The sequence below is a fragment of the Neovison vison genome, chromosome 9 (genome assembly GCF_020171115.1).
Source record: "Neovison vison isolate M4711 chromosome 9, ASM_NN_V1, whole genome shotgun sequence".
Classification (NCBI taxonomy): domain Eukaryota; kingdom Metazoa; phylum Chordata; class Mammalia; order Carnivora; family Mustelidae; genus Neogale; species Neogale vison.
In genome coordinates, this window is record NC_058099.1 from 98,959,041 (window position 1) to 98,975,196 (window position 16,156).

Genomic DNA, 16,156 nt, shown 5'->3' on the forward strand with positions numbered 1-16,156 from the left:
ACTCTCTCTCTCTTAAAAAAAAAAAAAAATTGCAAACAGTCCAAATGTCATCATCTTGTAAATGGATTATCAAAACATGGTACCCCCATACCAGAGCAGAATATCAGTATACGCCCCAGCATGCACGAACTTCCAAAACAATGTGCTAGTGTTGCCCGGCAGAACCGGGTCCGACCTCAGGTTTGGGGGCTCACCTCTTGTAGGGCAGCGAGGAGGAGCTGGTAGGCACGAGGCCAGCTCACTCACTGTCACACTAAGTGAACAAATCAGACCTGAGAGACTACACAGAATGGGATTCGATTTATGTGAAGTGTCCGGAGAACACAACTGCAGAGGGACATAAAGCAGATCAGGAGCTGTCTAGAGCCTTTGGTGGGAGCAGAGATAGCCGAAAATCTGGTGATTGTTCCACTGTTCTCGAAGTTGACTGAAAATTGTTTAATTGTCCCTTGTATGAATTTTATGGTCTATGGATTATATCCCAATAAAGCTGTTTCAAAGTGGACAGGAAATCTTGTAGCCATGTGACTTAGTGTTTCCATGGCTTCCATTCACCCCATGCAATCCTCAGTCTCTTACTGGCTCCTTCTTATTTGTCTCCTTTCTGTGTTTTGGTCTGTAATTTTGTTCTACATGTTTCTTTCAATGATTTTATCCACTCCTATGGCCTCAGCTGCCACCTTGAACCTTTAAGTGTTATCTCCAACCCCAAGATGCTTCCCCAAATTCTAAATCAGTATTTCCAAAAGCCTGTTGGACAAATCCAACTGCATACTCCACAGAAATGTCAACCTTGATTCATTTAATATGGTCTCAGGGCCCACCTCACCTTCACCCTCGACCTTAGACTCCCTTCGACAAGGTTCATGAATTATTCTTCCAGACTCCATATGAAATATAAATGCTTCCCAACACTAGTATATTTTCACCAAAACCTAAAAGTGGATTTTTTTTTAATTTATTGAAGTATAAGTTCTTAACTAGTAAGTAAAGCTGTGTGTTTCTGTTTTCATTAAATAACAATAGTGGCTATTAAACTGGTATTTCAGGGCACCTTGTGGCTCGGTCATTGGGTGTCTGCCCTCAGATCAGATCAGGATCCCAAGGCATGGGATCGGGCCAAAATTCTTTTTTTTTTAAAGATTTTATTTATTTATTTGTCAGAGAGAGAGGGAGAGAGAGCGAGCACAGGCAGACAGAGAGGCAGGCAGAGGTAGCGGGAGAAGCAGGCTCCCTGCCGAGCAAGAAACCCGATGTGGGACTCGATCCCAGGACGCTGGGATCATGACCTGAGCTGAAGGCAGCTGCTTAACCAACTGAGCCACCCAGGCGTCCCCCAAAATTTTTTAATTAAAAAAATTAACTGGTATTTCAGGGGCACGTAGGTGGTTCAGTCGATTAAGGGGCTGACTCTCGGTTTCAGCTCTGGTCATGATCCCAGGGTGGTGAGACTGAGTCTCACGTCTGGCTCCTCACTGGGCGGGCAGCCTTTTTAATATTCTCTCCCTCTGCCCCGCCCCCTCCCCTGCTCACACAGTCTCTCTCTCTCTCTCTCTCTCCAAAACACAACAAAACATTGGTATTTCAGTGTATACTGTGTGCAACTCTAATTCCCTTGTTCTCTCGTCCCTACCGGTGGCGAATAAAATAAGTTCCCTGTACACCCAAGGAAGTAAGTGTGAAATGAGGGGCTTTCACTACAAATAGGAACAAACTCAGGGTATTATATCGGAGCACACGATAGGGAGCACATCTGACATTTGGATGTTCCCCTTCAGCTACAGAGAAATCAATGACGCACAAAGAGTTAGGGGTCTTGATCCATCTTGGGAAATGTTTGCAATTAGATGGTTCAGAGTGACAGGCTATAATGTTTCCCTCTCATTTTCGAGATTACCAGTTAGACTGAGCATGTTTTCCTGCCTGTGGACCTTCACGTCCCCCCTCCCAGGAATCACCTTCTCACGCAGTTCGCATCTGACTACGCGGAGTCTACTGTCTTTTCTCTTGAATTCAGAGGAGCACTTGACTGCCCTGAGTTTGGGTGATGCTGGCACCAGCTGGCCGGAGGTCAGGCCCTGGGGGTCAGGACCAGGTGTGGGGAGGAGTCTAGGCCTGGGTCAGAGCTGGGCAAGGCTGGGCAGGGCTGGGCTGGGGTCTGGGCAGGCTCAGGGCCCAGGGTTAGGAGGAGGTGGTGCCGGGACGTGTGAAGGGGCGTCAGGGTGGGGACAGGGGCAGGGCCCGGAGTCCACACGGGGTCAGGGCATAGGGTCAGGTCGGGTCGGGTCAGACTGGGGTCAGCAGCCCTGGGTATGGGTACAGAGGCACCGATCCCCCGCGGCCGAGGCTGGCTGGTGGCCCTGCTCTGGCTCCTGTTCCCGCCCGCAGGCATGCGAGGGTCCTGGTCGGTGGCCTCCCGTGCCCTGGTCCCCGCTCCAGAAGAGGCCGACTCGGAGGAGCCCCGGCGGCCAGAGGGCGGAGCACAGCGGTTGGCGCCCGCGGCGGGTGCGTTGGGCTGAGGCGTGTGGGCGGAGGGGCTTCCGCAAGCGGGGCGGCCGCCCCCTCTTCGCTCCGCCCCCTCACAGGCTGCCCTAGGCCATCCCCAGACCCCAGCACAGGCGGGTAATAGTCCCCACTGCAGACCCCCTGGAACTGGGCAGGTGCCGGGCTTGGCCCTGGCATGGCGGCCAGGCTGGGGAGGACTGCGGCTGGATGAGGGGCCCAAGAGACCGCTCCCAGCCCCCCAGGTGTGAATCCCCGGACCAGGGCTGCCTTCCTTAGCCCACTTCCTCTTCTTCGAGAAACTGAGTGTCCTGAGTCGGGGCAGGGGCTTCCCCTGGGTCCTGCAGCACCAGACTCCTGCCTGTGACCCTCCCTCCCTGAGATGCTGGGATGGGGAGGAGGGGCCACAGGAGCCCTCTGGACACATGATCTGGAGCAAGTCCGGTAGGGTGTGAGACCTGCCGCTCTCCGGTCTGCAGAGTAGGTGAGGAGGTAGACTGTGCTAGTCAAAGGAAACGTCTGGAATGTGCCCTGTCGCCAGCAGGTGGGTTCAGGGACGCCTATCTTCCCTGCAGATGCAGCCATGGCCCCCTGGTGCCCCTTGCCCTGCTCCAGCCGAACCCTGGGCCCTCCCTTGTTCCTCCAGGGCTCGGCCTGTGCTCTGCTCTGTGGTCCTCTGCAGTGGTCAGGAAGGCGGGGTCCAGCAACCCCTGGATTTTGGACAGGCCCCTTGAGCCTTGGCTGTGGCTTTTATGTCTGTGAAGAGGAGGAGGGCCTCTGTGATCGCATCATTTGGGGTCACCAGTGTCTCTATCATGGACAGGCTGGGGGGGTGTTTCCACAGTGTGTGGGAGGCCCAAAGTGACGGGGAGGATCTATGGTGGCCAGGATGTGGCGGCTGGCCGGTGGCCGTGGCAGGCCAGCCTGCTGCACAAGCGCATGCACGTCTGCGGAGCTGTCCTCATCGACCCGCTCTGGCTGCTTTCCACCGCTCACTGCTTTCTCAAGTGAGTCCCCTTCCTGGGTGCCTGCAATGGGCTGCAGGGCAGGGGATGCAAGGGAGAGGAGGAAGAGTGATGGGTGTCCAATGACAGCTCCTCTGGGCTTTACCCTTGAGTGGTGTGTGGCCTCCAAACACACGACATTCCTGCCTTTGACCCGTGTCCCCTCCACCTGAATGTGCCCCCCGCTCACCCCATTCTCTGTCCTCGGCCCCAGTGCCTGTCCCCTGACACAAACGTGCCCCCGGAGACTGGCAAGATCAGTCCTGGCGCCATGCAGTGTGGTCAGGCTCTTTGCCTCCTTGGCCAGGGCTTCAGTGTCCCCAGACTCTGGGGCATCAGACTTACTGCTTCTGCAGAACTGCATGCCTGGGAGGAGTCACGGTTGCTGGCACCTGCCTGCCAGGCTGCCTGGGTGGGAAGTGGGCTCCCTGACCTTGATGTGGCTGCTCGAGGGGCTGGCTCCTCTGGCTTCCTGGGCTTGGCTCCGTGCCCGGCTTCGGGACAGAAAAGGAGGGTCTCAAGGGAGTGGAGGGGATCACAGACCGGGTCAGCAATCTAGGCTCAGGCACTGAGTAGCTTTAAGGGCCCAGAGCCCCATCAGAACCGGCCCTGTGCCACACAGGAGCCCCTCTGTGGCAAGGGGGTGTCTCTGTGCTGGCAGGAGAGAAAGCCAACATGCTGAGAGGGGAGCAGCCCGTAGACAAGGAGGGAGGTCAGGAGAGGTGCAGTGGCCCAGCTCGCACGGTGCTGGAGGGAAGGGTTTGGGCTGGGGGGGGAGGAGGTCAGAAGGGGTTGGGGGGGTCATTTTCCGGGTGCCGGGCCGTCCAGTCAGGAGGGTAGGACGTTTTGTCACTTCTGTTCAGGGGACAAGGCAAGGTTCCATTTCCTGCACTCATTTGCTCATTTACCAGATCTTTTGTGAATGCTTATGACAAGTGGACAAACAGCTGTGGGGCAGGAAGGTATTCATAGGAGGAAGGGGCAGGACAGGTGTGGGGCTGCAGCTGGGCCATGGGGAGCTTTGGGAAGGGTCAGGCTAGAGGGAGGTTGGAGCCGGAGCTTCTCTGTGTAAAATGGAAGAGCTCGGTGTGAGGCCCCAGCAAGAAGCCTTGAGCACGAGGAGTCCCTGCTCCTCCAGGTGTAGTGGGGAACAGAAACGCAGCTGGCCTCGGGAGAGCTGGGAAGAGGAGACCCAAGCGGCCTGGCCTCCCGCAGGCGCAGGCTCCTGAGGGAGGGGCGGTTAGATGAGGGGCAGGGAGAGAGACCTGGCCCGTGCTCAGAGCAGAGGGTGACCGAGGGCTCTTCTCCGCCAGCAAATCCCTTGCCCCCGCGGACTACCAGGTGCTGCTGGGAAGCACACAGCTCTACCAGCACACCCAGCACACGCGGGAGATGCCCCTGAGCCGGATTATCGTGCACCCAGACTTTGAGAAGCATCACCCCTTTGGGAGCGACATAGCCATGCTGCAGCTGCACCTGCCCGTGAACCTCACCTCCTCCATCGCCCCCACCTGCCTCCCGAGCCCTGGCATGCAGCTGTCCGGCAACTTGTCCTGCTGGATCACCGGCTGGGGGATGCTCAGCGAGGACAGTGAGGGGGTGTGGGGGCTGGGTGAGGGCCACAAGGGAGGAGGGAGGCGTGCTGGGTCGGAGGGGGCCCAGGCAAGTGGCCATGGGACCTTGGACCTTGGGCCTCATTTCTAGAGGACGGGACTATTTTAGTTCTAGTTCTGAAAAATGTGTGATTCTAAGTCCAAGGGACTGTCCAGCCTCCAGCATTGTCTCTCTCTCTCCCTTGTGCGCACACACACGCATGTGCGTACACATGTACACATGCACACACGAAGGCGCACATGCACTCACGCACATGAAGGCGTGCACACACACGTACACACAAAGGCACACATGCACGCATGCACACGAAGGGGTGTGTACACGTGCACACACATGCACACATGAAGGCACACAGGCTGGTTCTTCCTCCTTGAAGGCAGGGACCGTGTCTCACTTGTTCTAATATCCCAAGGGGGCCACAGGGCCTGGCACTTGGTAGGCATTTCACCATTGCTCCAGACTGGTCTCCCAGCCCCATCCCATGTACCCTGCTTTAGTGGCAACACGGCCGTCTGCTCTCTTTAAGACATGAATCTCACCACTTCCTGCTCAGCTCACTGCATGTCTTCCCATCTGTGCTTAGAACAAGCCCAAACTCCCCGCTTTGGGGGTCGGGCCTGCGTGGCACTGGCCCCCAATCTCCCTGCACGCCTCTCCCCTGCTACATCCCCTGTCCCAGCCACCAGCCTCCTTCCTGCTTGAGTACACCAGGCTATCCTCACCCCAGGGCCTTGGCCTCGCCTGGCTTCTCCGCCTGGCCCCTCTGCCCACTGGCCCTGGCTGGCGGGAGTCACTTTGTCTTTATGCTACCACTCAGCCCCTCATCTGCAGAGTCGTGTTGCTCACGGGAGTGGAAAGAGGTACCTCCTCCCGTTCTGTTTCCTTCACGCTATCTATTAGATCTATAGTAGTCCTGTCCACTTACCTCACTCACCCGCTGTCCCCAACAACAATGCCCCTTGGGTCGGGGTGTCCACAGATGCCCAGCGTGAGGACAGAGGAATGGACGGGTGAGTGCTCGTGGCTGGGAGAGGAGTGGCTGGTGGCCGGTGGGCAGATGCTGGAGGAATGGAGCCACACATGAACGGGTGGGTGTGTGGACAGGTGGGTAGAAGGAGGGAGCACGGTGGGGCATGAGGTAGGAGGATGGGGGGTGGGAGGAAGGTCAATGACAGGCAAGCGGTCTGTGTCTGCTGAGGGCCCACAAATGGCGCGTGTTGGTGGGATTTGCCGTCTATCTTTGTGGACTAGGATGGGAATGAGACGCAGGAAACAGAGGGGCCTGTGGAGAGTCTGGGAGACGGGAGAGGAGCCTGTGAGGGATGAGGAAGGCTGCCACTGGGTTCCGGGCTCATCTGTGCTGAGCTGGCCCCGTGTTTGGGGGGCAGTGGGGGTGCGGCGTGGCGGGGCTTCCCCACAGTGCCCGCCCCTGGTCCCCTTCTTGTCCACACAGAGCACCTGCACTCGCCCTTCCATCTGCAGGAGGGTAAGGTGAGCCTCGTGGAGACCGAGTTCTGTAACGTTTTATACAGACAAAGACTCAGCAACAGCAAGAGCCCCTCTGTGCGAGAGGAGATGCTGTGCGCTGGGGACTTCTCCACGGGAAGGGCCATCTGCCAGGTAAGCGGCGCCGTTTCTCTTCTTCCTGCCTGCTTCCCTCCATGTCCCCAGGAGCCTGTGTTGCTTCTCGGCTGCGTGTGGACGCCCCCGGGCCTGTGTGTCTTTCCCTTCTAGTTTTCCCTCTCACTTTGATGTCGCGCTGCCCGTCCTTTTCTTTCAGGAGCGCCTTGTACTTTTGTGTGTTCTGGGTGTGCTTCAGCTGCTGGGCATGGGGCCCGGAAGGGTCTCTTTCCCCTCTGTGTGAGCCCCTCCTGCAGGTGGGCCAGCAGGCGCCGCGAGGGAGTGTGGCCAGCTTCATGTAAGGCAGCTCGGCTGGACCACCCTGGCGCTCTGACTTCAAGCCCACCCTTCCTCCCAGCACAGTCCCCGGGCTCAGCCTTGAGAGCCAGCCAGCTTTTGGATGCCTTTCCTACAAGGAGATCTCCAGAAGGGGAGGAGAGAAAGGGAAGGAGGGAGGGCCCTGGAGCCAGACACACGACTGGGCCACTTGTCCCTGCCTGCCCGGGGGCCTTGGGTGGCACCTTCCGAGCCTGAGTGGGATTCTGAGGCCTCCTGCATGGGGTTGTGGAAAGGCTGGCATAATGGGCTGAATACTGTTCCCCAAATTCATGTTTACTGGGAGCTTTAGAATGTGACCGTACTGGGAACTATGTAGTCTTTGCAGCTGTGATTAGGTCTCGAGGTGAGACCGTTCTGCATTCAGAGGGGTCCTAAATGCAACGACCCGTGTCGTTAAAAGGTGGATGGAAAGGCGCCAAGACCCTTGACGTCAGAGTCTGCCTCTAGAACTGGCAGAGGCAAGTTTCTGTTGTTTTCTAAGCCCCCCGGTTAGTGGCCATATGTGATGGTGGCTCCGGGAAACCCAGAAGGCGTGAGACGGGCCTGCCGGTGGGAGGCCTGACTTACAGCCACTCTCACTGCGGCCTAGGCAGCTGCTGGGCCGGGGAGGGGCCTCAGCCGACTGTCCTCCTGGTAGGAGGTAGACCTGCTCTCCTGGTTCTCAGGCCACAGTCGATAGTGGGGACCCTCTGGCCCAGCCTCCTCACAGGGCCAGCTGCACCCAGAGGGGACACACACTCAGACATCCCTTCTGACTCTTCCCTGCACCTGCCTTCTCCAGTGGAGGCCAGGCCTGTAGAGCTTAGAGCCGGTGCCCTTTGTGGGCCTGGAGGCTGGACATTGTAGTGCCCTCCACCCCAGGCTGAGGACCCCTCTGAGCTGAACACCTGGAAGCCCCCCCATTTCTACCCCCCCTAGCCTTCCCATCACCGCAGCCCGTCCATGAGATTCCATTGGCTGCGTCTGCCAGGCCACCTGCTCTGGCCCCCACCCCAGGGCTCTCTTCTCTCCCCTGAAGTGCTCCTCCCCATGCAGGGCACTGGATGCAGCTCTGGGCGGTGGGTGCTGCAGGGTGACTCAGCGCTCAGATTGTGGGGTGGACGGACCTGGCTCCCGTCTCAAGCTGTCCTTTCTCGGTGCTGGGAGCCCAGCCAAGATTCCTCACCAATGAAGTAGGGGCGCCGACAGCCTCCCCTCCACGAGGTTCTGGTAGAGAGTTTAGCGCCGCGCCTGGTCTGTAGGAACAAGGAACACAGGTTGGCCTTCACTCTCCTGCCCGGTCTGCCGCCCCAATCTGAGCACTGCGTGTCCTTCTGAGCCTGTCTTAGCCTCGCCCTCTCGGACGTGGGCATAGCTGCCTGGGCCCCGCTGGACACACACGCGCACGCCGCTTGTTCTGTCTCTGTGTGGTGCAAACCAAGGTGCGCTTGGCGGGGGCTATGTCAGTGTCGGGGTTTCCTCTACCTTCTGAGAGCTCTGCAGGGGCCGGGAGGCCACAGGAGTCCATCCGGCCTCCTCCAGCCTGGCCCCGGGGCAGGCATAATCTCTGCCGCTCACCTGCGCAGATAGCTGAGGCCTGGAGAGGACACAGGCTGCAGCGGGAGAGGGGGCCCAGCTGCGGCGGGCACACCACGGGGAGAACCGGAGGCACTCCAGGTGGGGGTCCCCGGGAGGGCAAGGGGTCACCACTCTCCAAGGAGCCCCTGCCTCTGAGTCTGGGCCCACACTGGTGAGCCACCTCAAACTGGATGGCTGAGAAGACAGATAGTCATCATCTGGCATTTCTGGGGGGGTCCAAAGTCTAAAATGGCAGTGTGGGCGCTGCCAGCTCTGTCAGGAGGCTCGAGGGAAGAATTTCCTCTCCTTCCTCAGGTCCTGGGGCCACCTGCACTTGTTGGCCCGTGGCCGCCTCTAACCACAGAGCTCATGGGTCTAGCCTCGGTTTTGGGGGCCCAGCTCCTCCTGTGACTCTGACCTCCTGCCGCCCTCTGTCTCGTGCAGACCCACCCAGACAGCCCAGGGCAGTCTACCTATCCCAAGACCCTCAACTCCACCACCACTGCAGAGCCCCGTGTAAGGTCCCGGGTTCCAGGGGTGAGGCCAGCCACACCTGTGCCCTTCTGTCTCCTCCAAACAACCTTGTACCCAGCCCTGGGTCTCAGCCGGAGATCTGACAACACCCAGGCCATCGGTCGGCCTAGGAGCCCAGCAGTCTTCCTGTCCCCACACCCACCATGCACTGCCAGCCCCTCCTGGGCTCCCGGAGTCTCTCCAGCAGAGACATGCAGCAGGAGTGCCCTCCTCCCCAGAAGACCCCCCGAGAGTACTGAGCCTCCCAACCCACGCCACCCAGGTGTGTCCCCACCATGCCACCAACGTGCCCTGCCAGTGTTTCAGGACTCCAGTAACTCCCAGCACCCCACCAGGTGACCCCCGCCGGGTGACCCCTGCCTGCTCCCCCAGCCCCCAGCAACGTGGGCTGCCTCCAGCAGGCCTGGGCTTGGGGGAAAAACCAAAGTCCTAAATGGATGAAAAGGAGGGGGCCCCAGGGTGTGGGGGATGGATGGTAGCTGCAGAGGCTTGGGCCGACCTGCCTCCACTCACAGCCAGCCCTCCTGGGCCCTATCCCTTGTCCCAGCCGCCAGCGCCCCCCTTGGGGGATGGGCAGAGGGCAGAGTCCTGAGGGGCGGTCGAATCCCATGAAGCGCAGTTCCCAGGCCCACCGGTGTGAGCCTGAAGGGCCCATGGGGCGACGCTGGTCCAGACTTTCCCAGACTCACAAGTCCCACCTGCCTCTGCTATTCTCAGACTCTGCTCCGTCACCCACACGGACTCCCCTCTCTTTCCTAGGGTGATTCCGGGGGCCCCCTCGTCTGTGACCTCCCCACGGCCTGGGTTCTGGTGGGGCTGGCCAGCTGGGGATTGGACTGCTGGCACCCTGTCTACCCCAGCATCTTCACCAGGGTCAGCTACTTCACCGACTGGATCAACAAGATCCGGAGGCTGACCCCTCCGCCCGATCCCACATCTGCTCCTCAGATCCGGGTTCCAGATCAGTCTCTGCAGGCCACCAGCTCATTCGACAGCGGCACAGCCCTCACACCACCCCACACTTGGCTCCTGCTGCTGTTTGCACTCAGGGACTCACGGCAGGCCCTGCGGTGACCTGCCAAGCCCCTCTGTCCAGCTCTCTGCCTCCAGCCCCAGTCTGCTTGCTGGAACCTTCCACGCCTCCCCTCCCACAACCCCACTGGCTCTCAGTGTTCCCTCCAGGACTTTCCTGTCCATCAGCTTCCACTCCCAAGCCAAGCCTGAAAAACCAAAACAGAAACAAATAAAGACTCGTCCTGCTCCTGTCTTGGGACCCCACTGCCCTTCCTGCTTCTCGGCATTCGCCCATCCCTTGACATCAGGCATCTGGCTCCTGGGACAGCTGTCGCAGGGTGGAGGGAGTGGGCACAGGGCTGCCAGTTGGGAAGAGGGCAGACTTCACTCCTGCCTCGGGGAGCACTGGGGAGCATGTATGCCTTCAGAGGAAGTGTGCGAAGCAGCTCAGGCTGCATAACAAACACTAGAGCTGGGGGGTGGGGACTCCAACAGCAGGAATTTCTCACCTCTCAGTCCTGGAGGCAGGAAGTCCAGGGGAGGTCCGAGCGTGGGCAGGGCTGGTTTCTCGAGGCCTCTCTCCTGGTAGACACCATCTTCCCTGTGTCCTCACATGGTTGTCCCTCCGTGTATCTATGTCTTGATTGCCTTATAAGGACACCAGTCCTATGAGATTAGGGCCACCCCAGTGACCTCGTTTACCTTTAGTCATCTCTGTAAAGAATTTATCTCCAAATACAGCCACATTCTGAGGCGCAGGGAGTTAGGGTACCAATATAAGAATTTTAGAAAACACAATTCAGCCCACAAGCAGAAGACAGACATTCCACTAGATATCTACAGTGTGGGGAAGCAAGAATCTCCCCCAAAGTAGAGAAACAGCAACCCAGGGATTCAGAGGAGGGAGGACCGACTCCCAGTGCAGGTGGTGGGAAACTCTAGACTGCTGGGTGGTTAAGTTGGACTGGGGTGCATGACCAGGCCATGAGGAAGGGGGTTCCTGTCTGCAGTAGGAAGGATGCTCGGGCACAGAGGGTCTGGGAGAGTGAGTCAGGTGCAGAGGAGGCCAGATGCCAGGCTGAGAGCCAAGGTTCAGGCCGGTGGTCCTCAGACCTGTGTTCCTACAGTGGACTCCCAACACCTTCCTCACCTGCCCCTGTGGCTCCACTGTACCCAGCTGGAAGGGACCCAACTCCATGTCAAACTCTTCCCTGCGTCCCAAGGCCACAAGCCAACCTGCTTGAGGTGTCCACACACCTTCAGCAGATGGATCCTTCTGTCACCTTTCCTGCTTAGCTGACCCAGGACCTGGTGGCCAGGTGATAAGCCTTGAAACAATGTTCTAGGGTGTCCTTCCTGACCGTCTGCCCGACAAAGGCCCCGGTACAGCCAGCACAGCCCCCTCCTCACAATGCACCCACGCCAGTCCTCAATAAGGTGGGAAAGCTCCTATTCAGTGCACAGATCAAGTGCCAGTCTGAGAGTTCCATGCAAATTCTTCCCAATTTTGGCATTGTTTCAATATCTTGGATCCTTGGTGACAGATGGGCAAAAATGGACTCAATGCCCGTTAACACTGGGATCTCACTGGTGCAGGTTTTGCCTTCCAAGATGGTCTTGGGAGGCCCCAGGAACGTGTCTTCCCAGGGCCCACGCTTGCGTGGGCATTGCTGGCAGACCCTGCCCTGGCCGTCCCTCTGGCCAGAGCCCCACCAGTGAGGTACCCAAGGCGTGGCTGTGTACCTGCCACCGGCTGAGCTGTCCCTGGAGGGGAGAAGTGAGCATTCTCTCCCTCGGTGGAAATTCAGTTCTGGGGCCCCAGGCAGGGGACGTCAGGCCCCCAGATGTCCGTGAGTACTGAGATGGCGTGCCGTTCTCACACGCTCACAAGCTCAGGGCAGTGTGGGCAGATCAGCCGGAGCCTTAGTGTCTCCACCGGTTCTCACCCTCTCTTCTGCCACCCGTGGCAGCTGCAGCGGGCTGTGCTCTGGAGTTAGGTGCTTCCCTGCCCCTCCTGGATCTTCTCAGACCTCTACCAGAGGCATCCCACACACGCCTCACTCCCACGACAGAGCAACCAACTTTCCCCAACACCTGCAGCAAACTTCGTGCTCAGGATTATTATCCCGCTTCAGTTTCCTATTAAAGATGAAATCAAATCTCGCAGGGGTCTGTAGGGTTTCAGAGATGGCGCAGGTAGTAAGAACATCTCTCTCGGGGAGCTGGAGCTCCCCGCTGGTTCAGATTCCAGCAGGCTGCACTCAGCTGCTGTCACCCTCCCCAGCATCCCCTCAGACACCTGGGATGGGCTTCCTCAGATCTGGGTCCCAGATCTCCACTCCAGAGTAGGCAGTCTAGAGTAGGGGTAGAGGGAAGGGGCTAAGTGGAGGAGACAGTGATCCTGGGAGCAGGGCCTTGAGGGGCACTGGCGGCATCCGTGGGGAAAGGGACATGGAAGGTCTGTCACTGGGGATTCCCTGCCCTCCTAAATGGGGCACTGGCACCGGCTGCCAGCTGTCATTACCAAGTCAACCCCAGACAAGTTACAGAAGTGAGAACAAAATACCAACCAATTACAGGCTTCCTGTTTCCAGTCTGGAGGATAAGGAGCTTGGAAGTCATTACTCCCATTCTCAAAACATGATAAACATTGAAAAAATACCTAAAAATCAACAGCTCTTCTTAGACCCAGCAGGAAACTGAGATCATAGAGCAAACTATGGCCCAGAAAATCAGAGAGACCAGGGGATTGGGAATCCCAGCTTGCACAAGTGTGGCCAGCTGCCAAAGCCAGCCCTGCTGTGGGAGGGTTCATGTGGTAGCTGGTAGCTGGTGGCTAAAGACCTGTGTGGACCAGCTGAGAGTCCACAGCTCTGGAGCCCAGCCCCCGGTGAGGTCGGGGGCACATTTGCACAAGTGTTTCTTCCAGTGGCCTTGTTACGTTCTCAAGCGTAGGTCAGAGAAAACTCCTTCCCACTTCTGGTAGGGCAGATAGTTTCTCCAAACCTGTAACTTCTTTTCATCCCCGACTGGGCCTTTCATCCAGGGAAAGTTTTAATTTTGATGAAGTCCAATTTTTTTTCTTTTTTCTTTTTTCTTTTATGGCTGTTGTTTTTGCTGTCGGGTCCCAGAGCTCCTCAACAAGCCCTACCACCCAAAGATGTTCTCCTAGTTTTGTTTATACAAGGTTCAATGTTTTATATCTTACATTTCAATCTATTAATCATTTTGAGTTATTTTTAAGATTTACTAAAAACTCTATCCTCTTCCATCATACTGCTTTTTTGCTTCCCAAAAACACAAGTTCGCTGTATCTCTGTGTGACTATTTCTGAATTCTCTGTCCTGTCCGTGGAACCACACACTATCCCTCACCAACACCACACTGCCCTATACTATAGCTTTATGTCAAGTAATAATGTCCTCCAATTGTATTCTGCTTTCTCAAAAACAGTGCTGGCTATTCTGGTTCCTTTACCTTTACCTTTCCTCTATACATTTTGGGATAAGCTTGTCTAGGTTGACAAAGGAAGTCTGTGGGCAGTTGACATTTTACTTCCAATTCATGAATGTGATATATCTCTTCATTTATTTAGGTCTTGTTTGATTCCTTTCATGCAGGTTTTACTCATTTTATTATACCAATCCTCTCTTTAAAAAAATGTTATAACCAGGGGCACCTGGGTGGCTCAGTGGGTTAAGCTTCTGCCATCAGCTCAGGTCATGATCTCAGGGTCCTGGGATTGAGTCCCATATAGGGCTCTCTGCTCAGCAGGGAGACTGATTCCCCCCTCTCTCTGTCTGCCTCTCTGCCTACTTGTGATCTCTCTCTCTCTCTCTGTGTGTCAAATAAATAAATGAAATCTTTTAAAAAGTGTTATAACCAAATATTTAACTTTTTGGAATTGTTGTACATGCATTGTGTTTTTAATTTTTGGTTTCCAATTGTTCATTGTTGGTATTAGGAAATACAATTCATGTTTCTGTGTTGATTTTGTATCCTGAGACACAAGATAGAGTGATCATCATTGGTTAAGCATTTTCTTGTAGATTTCTTTGGACTTTCTACGTGACCAGTCATGTCATCCATGAATATGGACAGTAATACTTCCTTCCTTCTAATCGATTTGTTTTTATTTCTTTTTCTTGCCATACTGTATGGGCCAGCATCTATAGTACTAAGTTGAAAATGAGAGATGAAAGAACATCCTGATCTTGTTTTTGAATTTGAGGGAAAAATGTCCATTCTTTCACCAATATGTATGATGTCATCAGTAGGTTTTTTTGTAGATATCCCTTGCTAGGTTGAGGTAGTGTCCTTCTATTCCCAGTTTTATGAGCGTCTAACATGAATGTGTGTTGAGTTTTGTCAAATGCTTTTTCTGAATTAACTGCTATGGCCATGTGGATCTTTTTCTTTAGACTATTAATATGGTGGTTTACACTTATGACTTTTGAATATTAAACAAGTCTTGCACTCTTAGAATAAACTCCATTTAATCATAATGTATTGTCAAAGAAACTCAAAATGGATGAAAGACCTCACTGTGAGACAGAAATCCATCAAAATCCTACAAAAGAACATAGGCAGTAACCTCTTTGACATAAGCCATGCAACTTATTTCAAAACATGTCTCCAAAGGCAAGGGACACAAAAGCAAAAATGAACTATTGGGACTTCGTCAAGATAAAAAGCTTCTGCATAGTAAAGGAAATAGTCAACAAAGCAAAGAGGCAACCTATGGAATGGGAGAAGATATTTGCAAATAACACTACAGACAAAGGGCTGATAGCCAAGATCTATAAAGAACTTCTCAAACTCAAGATCCAAAAAACAAATAAGTCAAAAAATGGACAGAAGACACGAACATACAAATGGCTAACAGACACATGAAAGAATGTTTATCATCATTAGTCATGAGGGAAATTAAAATCAAAACCCCATTGAGGGGCACCAGGGTGGCTCAGTGGGTTAAAATCTCTGCTTTCAGCTGAGGTCATGATCCTGGGTTCCTGGGATTGAGCTCCAAATCAGGCTCTCTGCTTGGTGGGGAGCCTCCTTTCCTCTCTCTCTCTCTGCCTGCCTCTCTGCCTACTTGTGATTTCTTTTTTTTTTTTTTTTTTTTTTTATTTGACAGACAGAGGTCACAAGTAGGCAGAGAGGCAGGCAGAGAGAGAGGAAGGAAAGCAGGCTCTCCACTGAGCAGAGAGCCCGATGTGGGGCTCGATCCCAGGACCCTGAGATCATGACCTGAGCTGAAGGCAGAGGCTTCAACCCACTGAGCCACCCAGGCAGACCCTCTGCCTACTTGTGATTTCTGTCTGTCAAATAAACAAATAAACTCTTAAAAAAATTGCGATACCACCTTAAAGCAGTTAGAATGCCAAAAATTAACAAGTCAGGAAACAACAAATGTTGGAGAGGATGTGGAGAAAGGGGAACCCTCCTACACTGTTGGTGGGAATGCAAGTTGGTGCAGTCACTTTGGAAAACAGTGTGGAGATTCCTCAAGAAATTAAAACTATTGCTTCCCTATGATGCAGCAATGGCACTACTGGGTATTTACCCCAAAGATACAGATGTCGTGATAAGCAGGGTCATATTCACCCCAATGTTCATAGAAGTAGTGTCCACAAAGCCAAACTGTGGAAGGAGCTGAGATGCCCTTCAACAGACAAATGGATAAAGAAACTGTGGTCCATATATGCAATGGAATATTACCCTGCCATCAAAACCATACACTTAAAATGAATGAATTGTATTCTATGTGATGTCTTGATAGAGTTTTTATTTTATAATTGAGCTGGAGCAAACATGTCACAATGCTAACACTGTGTCTACATATCCTCTACACTGCTTTCTATTGAATTTTCCAATTTTTTAATAATGTAGTTGAAACAGTCCTAATAACATTACCCATTTTCACTGAAAAGGAGAAAAGCAGTGTGAATGAATGCTGGCCAACTGTGATC

General features: G+C 54.7%; 1 protein-coding gene across 1 annotated transcript; it reads left to right on the forward strand.

Annotated features, from left to right (window-relative positions):
* Nucleotides 1-2,312: 2,312 nt before the first annotated feature.
* Nucleotides 2,313-10,244, forward strand: LOC122916987 (Putative serine protease 47). Its single transcript, XM_044264350.1, has 5 exons — nucleotides 2,313-2,505; nucleotides 3,347-3,509; nucleotides 4,820-5,097; nucleotides 6,574-6,740; nucleotides 9,930-10,244. Exons 1-5 carry the CDS (start codon nucleotides 2,313-2,315, stop codon nucleotides 10,242-10,244), a joined length of 1,116 nt encoding a protein of 371 aa, XP_044120285.1.
* Nucleotides 10,245-16,156: the final 5,912 nt, after the last annotated feature.